We start from the raw sequence: 7,025 nt of genomic DNA, 5'->3' as shown, positions 1-7,025 counted from the left end.
ACCACTCAGCTTGGTGTCATCTGCAAACTTGCTGAGGGTGCACCCGATCCCACTGTCTATGTCATTGATGAAGATATTAAACAGTACCGGTCCCAATACGGACCCCTGCGGGACGCCACTCGTCACCAATGTCCATGTGGACATTGAGCCATTGACCACTACCCTCTGGATGCAACCATCTAACCAATTCCTCACCCTTTACCGGACAGTCCACTCATCAAATCCATACCTGCCCAGTTTAGAGAGAAGGATGTTGTGGGGGACCCTGTCAAAGGCCTTACAGAGGTCCAGATAGATGACATCTGTAGCCCTTCTCGTGTCCACTGATGTAGTCACCCCATCCTAGAAGGCCGCTAGATTAGTCAGGCAGGACTTGCCCTTGGTGAAGCCACACTGCCTGTCTCGAATCACCTCCCCGTCCTCCATGTGCCTTAGCATAGCTTCCAGGAGGATCTGTTCCATGATCTTCCCAGGCAGAGAGGTGAGACTGACTGGCCTGTAGTTCTCTGGGTCTTCCTTTTTTCCCTTTTAAAATATATAAATATAGAAAACTATTTTTGTTGAGATCTGAACCTTATTGACTGCCAGTATGAGTGATCAGTACAGGTCTCTTAGCCGGTTATGAATCATGGTAGTAGCATTGTAATTTTGTGGTGTATTTGAGTCAAAAGGACAAAAGCAAGTATGCACAGAAGTGCACTTTATATAGAAATCTGAACAGATGCTGAATTTAGAGTAACTTTTGGTTGGGAATTGAGTATTCTTAGTATACATATAGGTCAGTGTGAACATGTTGGTGCCTCTTGGAAAATTAATCAGATAAATTGCAGGGAAATAGTTAATAAAGTCTTGGATGTTTGAAGCTGCCAAATACTTTCCTTCCTAAAATCTGCTTGTGTTGTTTTTGAGGAAACACTGGAGGAACCAGATATGAGCTGAATAGGGAAGGAAAGCCATCCGTTTTCTGCATAACCTTGCATTTCAGGCAAGGCTGAGCACAGATGTACCCTTAAAGGTTAAGAGTGCTTGCCTGACATGGGTATGCCTGCGCTAGGCCTCTTCCACCTGAAAGGGTTTGAATTTACAGCTTGCATGTTTTGGGCAAGTGACCCAGCTGTCATACTCGCCAGCATTTTAGAACAAGGTGCTTTTCATTCCTCTTACTGAAGCAGGGCTGCAATGCATCCATAGTTATACAAGCCACAAAACCAGAAGGGATCAAGCTGAAGGAAGAGCCTTCTCTTCACTGGGAGGACGCAGCGGCAGTCCTTCCTTCCTGTATTTCCATAGGGGGAGTGGTGCAGAGTTTATAATAGAAGAATTATTTATCTTTAGGTCCACTGTTTTTTCAGACTTTGTGTAAACTGTTGTTGTGTAATAAACTGCCAGACGTATTTGTCCTTTGAGATTTTTGGGGTTTGCACCTACCCTTCTGTGGAAATGAGGCAGCCCAAATCTTTTGACCTTACTGCGTTCATAGACAAGATTTTAAGTATATGTTAATAAATAAGTATGCCGTAAAAGAACTCATCTCTGTCTTTAGTCCACAGTATTTCAAATTAATTGAAGAGTGTGTGTCCCAGATAGTGTTACATCGAAGTGGAACAGACCCAGATTTCACGTATCGTAAAAGATTAGATATAAATTTCAGCCACTTAGTAGGTAAGTACTATGTTTAGAAATGATTACAGTATCATATTCTTTATATGTTCCAAAAACCAAGTTAAAGTTATACATGTGATTAAGAATCTTGTGTATATATGCAAGTGTGTTTGTTTATTTTTTCAAGATATTTGTGTAGATAAAGCAAGATTAGAAGAATGTGAAGAGAGGGCTTCTGAACTTTCCAGAAAAGTGAGTAATTTTTAAGTTATGTGATCATAAGATGGACACAGGGGATTACTTAATAGCGTCATAAGTGGTGTAACTGAATGTGGCATAGTTTTTAACTTCAAATTACTATTAGTTCTATGTTTAAGTGGGAATTTGGATGTTTCTTGTGGACTAGGAAGCAGAGAAAAGTGGTGTAAAGTAGATAACCTTAACTGAGAGTCTTTCTGCTCTTTATTTTAAGGTTTCATGTACAAATCTTCCAAAAATCAGCTGAATACTTTATTTGAACAGTTATCAGTTTCTTCAACAAGATAAACAGTGGGAGAATAAGAATTGACTCATTTGTATCTACAGACTCTGTATTACTGTACATCAATTTTTTTTAAGCTACTCTGTCTAATTCCAACTTAAAATACGTTAAGTACTTTATGCCATTTCATATAGTAAAGACTTGTAGTGGTAATAGAGATGGTACTTCCACTGAGTGGATACATGGAGGTTAGAATAGCAGATATGTTGTATGTGTCCTTAGTATTGTTAACATGTGAGTTTTAATGAACACAAAAGGAAAAGTTGGAATCTAAAGAAACTATGCAGAACTGACTAGTATCAACAACTTCCTTTCTATTTTTTTTTTTTCCTTAGTTTGAAAAAGATTTTGTAGTTCATCAGGAGACCCAGGCCTTACTGCAAAAAAAAGAAGAAAGAATCAATGAACTTGAAGCAGAATTACAAGCTTTTAAATCACAGGTATAAGACAGTTTAAATGAATGTATGAAGTATTGTTTTTGAAAGGGACTTCATTTTGCATCTTTTGTGGATTCTGATAGTACAGTTGAAGGTGGTTTTTAAAGAATCCTTGTTATTGATTATTATTGACTGTTAGTTTCCTTTATTTCTATTTTATGCAAAGAACTGTAGTGTGAATTTAATTAGCTGTTTGAGTTCCCGGATGATCCTTCTTGTGCCTGAGCTTTGTTAATTAAACTAGTGTCTTATGTTTCATTTGGGTTTTGCTTTCAGTGTCGTATATTTCCAAAGTAATTAACCACATAGGGTAATAAGTCTTATGCTTTTAGATTAGCATTCATCACTGTGATCTTTATCCCTCCACAGGAAATTACTCATTATGCAGTTTGCTTTGCTGAAGCCTTACCATGGATATCCAGCAGTGAAAGAAAGAACCTGTGGCTGGATAAGAGCATTTCCTGATAATTTTTCAATTTTCAAGCATAAGTAGATATTTTAAAATGTGATGGAGAGGAATAGTGCAGATTTTTGAGAGTAATACTTGAGTTAACTTGTAACCGCTTCAGCTCTAAAATCTGTGTAAGGAGTCTGTGTGATCAAGTTTTTTTTTTCCTGTGTCTTATTTCCTGGAATAAGAAGCACAGTCTAAAAGCGGCTAAAGACAGACAACATTGGGAAGACATGAATATAGGAAGGTGATAAAATATATGTTTTAATCATAGAGGGTTTTTTTTATACTTTTGAGCTTGTTTAATTTTCTTAGTGAGGAAAATTAGTTTAGCTCTGCTTTAGTCTGCTTAAAAATGTCATTCTAATTCAAGTTTCTGGTCAGAATTACCTGTTAATGTCAAAGTCAAACAGGCTTTAAAAAAAGCAATTACAAGAATTGTTGCACTCTAAAAAAATAATTTTAGTAAGAGCTGTGTATCATTCATTAAGTTAGTATTTTTATGTGTGTATCTTGAAAACATACTGAAATACCTTCTGTGAGTGAAATAGGTTTTCTGTCCTATTTTACATTTTCTTTTGTTCACTGTATTAAATATAACTTTTTTTTTTTACATGCAGACAGTGAGCATAACATGATTATGCTCACTAATTAACATACCATAAATTATCCCACTGTTAATGGAATACTTGGAATGCTTTGTAAATATCAAGTAATTGATTACTGCAACTTAATACTCTTAAATCCGTCTTAAGAGGAGTCTTTGGTTTCCATATGGCATCAGTTGCTACTTAGCATGGCTACTTCCACCTCTTAGGACTATTTTTTTCGTGGTCTTGTTCCTTTACTCTTTTGTTGTATTTGGTATTTGTTCATGTATTGCTTTTTCACTATTAGAGCCTAATTGTTCAGCTTCTACTTGTCAGTTTAAACAACGCCTATGTTCAGGAATTCAAAACAATAATACTATTGTGCATGTATTTATTTGTATTTATTGATATTGAGCTATTTCATTTTAAAAATATTAAATTCTTTGCTTATTGTATTTCCCTCCATTTTTTAAAAATAAAATGGACTGTTACAGCTCATAATTATCAGTTGAAAAGTTGATTAATACTATCACCAGTAGATAAATATTTATTTATTCTTTTGTTGTTTTTGTCAGGTACCTATTTATTAATGTTTGGAGGCCTATGATAAAAGTTCTTCAAATAGTAGAAATAAATATATTTTTTTAGATTTACTGAAGTGCTAATAAGTTTATCTTGATACAGTATAGATTTCCTTTCTATATAGAATAAGAAGTCAGTGTGTAAGGCAGTTGTATTTTTTGGAAGGATTTTTTTTCATCATTACTTTGTTCTTTCAATTCTGTAGAATGAGAATGCTCTTATATTGGAAGATACCTGTTTTTCTACAGAATTACTAATCTCTTCAGGTTCTGCTATTATGTCCTTGGAATGTTTCTCTGTAATCTGCAGGATAAGTAAGAACACTAGCGACTAGGATGTTGGTTTTTTTTTAATTTGAGCTAAACTGTGGTAGTCTAGATAAAATCTCTTCAAGATACCTATCAGACCCTTCCTAGATCATGATCGGTGAAATATGACAAGTGGGATATAGCATTTCAGTTTGTCATTTTTGGTGTGCACCCTCTGGTCTGAATATCCACTTCAAATGTTGAGACTTCCAATTTTGAAATGAAAAGCACGTTGGCCTCATTATAAGTGATATTTGATGGTCTTATACAAGAAGAATGGCACTGACTTCAAATTGGCTTGCTGGATTTAATGTATAAACTATGATTGTTATGGCATTTTGTTGATTAAAAAATATGAAACTGAATAAGAATATTTTCCTTATCAGTATGGCTCCTTGCCACCTGGTTTTCTACCCTCAACACGTGGAGATGCATCTGTCGTTCCACTGGAAGCTGCAGGACCGCATCAACTGCCACCTCCTCCTCCTCCACCGCTGCCTTCTAATGGACCAATTCCACCACCACCACCTCCCCCTCCTCCTCCACCACTTTTGAATGGTTTGGGAATTCCTCTGGCTTTTGGTGGTGCTCCTCCACCACCGCCTCTACCAGGCCTGCCTGGAGCACAGTGGTCTCCACCTTCATGTACTTTGCCGTTTGGAATGAAGCCTAAAAAAGAATTCAGACCTGAGGTTACCATGAAAAGACTCAACTGGTCCAAGGTAGTACTGATTAAAGGCAAACACTTGATGTAAAATCTTACATAGAGCTTAGTGTAAATAGATCGTCAGGAGTAAGACTATACAGAGCAATTGATACGTTAGTTAAAATTATGTAAGATATGAATACATTCTGCCTTTAGTTTTCATTGTTTTCTGAAGACTATTGTGTTTCACTGACTCATGTATCATCTGGACAAGTATCTGTTGACTTTCTGAGATGCCTGGAAAAGTCATTTCTACTCTAGAATAATACAACCTTGATACCAGCATGCTTCCTGGGTCCTATTGTCCCTTGTCTTTTAGCAAACTGTTTGCACTGGATCAGTCACTGCAGTGTACTGATAGCTATACAGTTTCCAAACAAGTGTCTTGCATCTGTCTGGCCTGGACTGTGGAAAGAAGCATTGCAGGTCTCTCCATTTGTCCTTAATGTAAATGTACTTATGTAAATTTAATTGTTGAAAAAAATATAGAGTCCATTTATTTTTCTTTTTCTTCTCCATTGTGACAGAATCAAGTATGCCAGGACTATCAGTCTACTGAGTTTTGGAAACTATAATTATTTAGACCAAAATAAGTCAGTAAAAATATTTTCAGAGTTTTATGAAGCAATCAAAGCTACACTCTAAAAAGTGAGGTACTTAATGTCTAGTTAAACCAGCTGTGTTCACAGACTATTTAAAGTTTACTTAAGTTTTAAATCTGGAGCAAATATAATTTGCTACATTTAGACCTTGGACAACAGAGTATGTTCTCTGTATTGCTTTGTATTGTTAGAATCAATTTGTCCAAAAGCACTTACTGTAAGCAATATTATCTTCAATCAGAAATATATTAACAATTCTAAAGTTATATACCAAAAGTTCACGTGTTTTACAGAGCTCTTAAGTATTTAATTTGGTTTAGACTCTACAGAGCACAGTCTCTGCATAGTATCAACATAATTTAATTAATAAAATCTTGTTTTGTCTCTTGCTTGTAGATCAGGCCTCAGGAAATGACAGAATCCTGTTTTTGGGTTAAGGCGGAAGAGGACAAGTACGAGAATGCTGACATGCTTTGCAAATTGGAACTTACATTTTGTTGTCAAAAAAGGGGTAAGTAAGTGGTTGTTTTAATTTTCAGCTTTTAGAGATATCTTTAAAATTCTTGGGGCTTAAATATTATATGAAAAAAATCAGAATATAACATTAATCTTCTGATTTTTAAGTGGAATGTGTGAAGAAAAAAGTTTGAAAATCCCCGACTGCTTAAAGCAGTAATATTGAACTATTTTACTTAAAGGGTGACAAAAATTATGTGACCTATAAGGAAAAGCTTACCAAAAACCCCAACAAATGCTTCCGGATAATATAGACTTTTATTCAGTCACGTTTGAAAAAATATTTATAAGACTTTGGCAGAATACCTTAATAAAATAGTGTGACCTAATCTAGAGTCCAGAAGATGATGTGTTTACCCTCAGAATGCATATGGTAATTGATGTGTTTTGGTTCCATGAAGGAAGAGAGTCTTTTAATGAAAGTTTTTACTTTCTGATAAACCTGTAGCAACATTGATCTCCTTTGATATTTTGCTTAGCTTCTTCAGCTTTTAAAGCCTTGTGGAGGAGCAAAATACTTGACACTATTCCTGGCTTTAAATCTTTTCTCCCTTTCTGGAAGTAAGTTGTCTCACTAGTAGTTTCTGACCCATATATAAAATGTCTATATTTCCACTGTTATTTCTTCACACTTTTCCGCGTCGCGTGTCCCCCCCCGATTGGTATCAGAGACTTAATACTTTGCAGCAG

General features: G+C 35.8%; 1 protein-coding gene across 1 annotated transcript in view; it reads left to right on the top strand.

The window, feature by feature from the left end:
- The window catches only part of DIAPH3 (diaphanous-related formin 3), a 234,091-nt gene that overhangs the window by 38,124 nt on the left and 188,942 nt on the right, over nt 1–7,025 (top strand). The window contains exons 11-15 of the mRNA XM_009323204.1: nt 1,544–1,662; nt 1,790–1,854; nt 2,479–2,583; nt 4,898–5,233; nt 6,216–6,330. Of these exons, the coding sequence (XP_009321479.1) occupies nt 1,544–1,662; nt 1,790–1,854; nt 2,479–2,583; nt 4,898–5,233; nt 6,216–6,330 (740 nt within the window). The remainder of the gene's footprint in view (nt 1–1,543; nt 1,663–1,789; nt 1,855–2,478; nt 2,584–4,897; nt 5,234–6,215; nt 6,331–7,025) is intronic.

Source organism: Pygoscelis adeliae, unplaced genomic scaffold (genome assembly GCF_000699105.1).
Source record: "Pygoscelis adeliae isolate BGI_AS28 unplaced genomic scaffold, ASM69910v1 Scaffold134, whole genome shotgun sequence".
Classification (NCBI taxonomy): domain Eukaryota; kingdom Metazoa; phylum Chordata; class Aves; order Sphenisciformes; family Spheniscidae; genus Pygoscelis; species Pygoscelis adeliae.
This window is presented reverse-complemented; position numbering and strand designations above follow the sequence as displayed.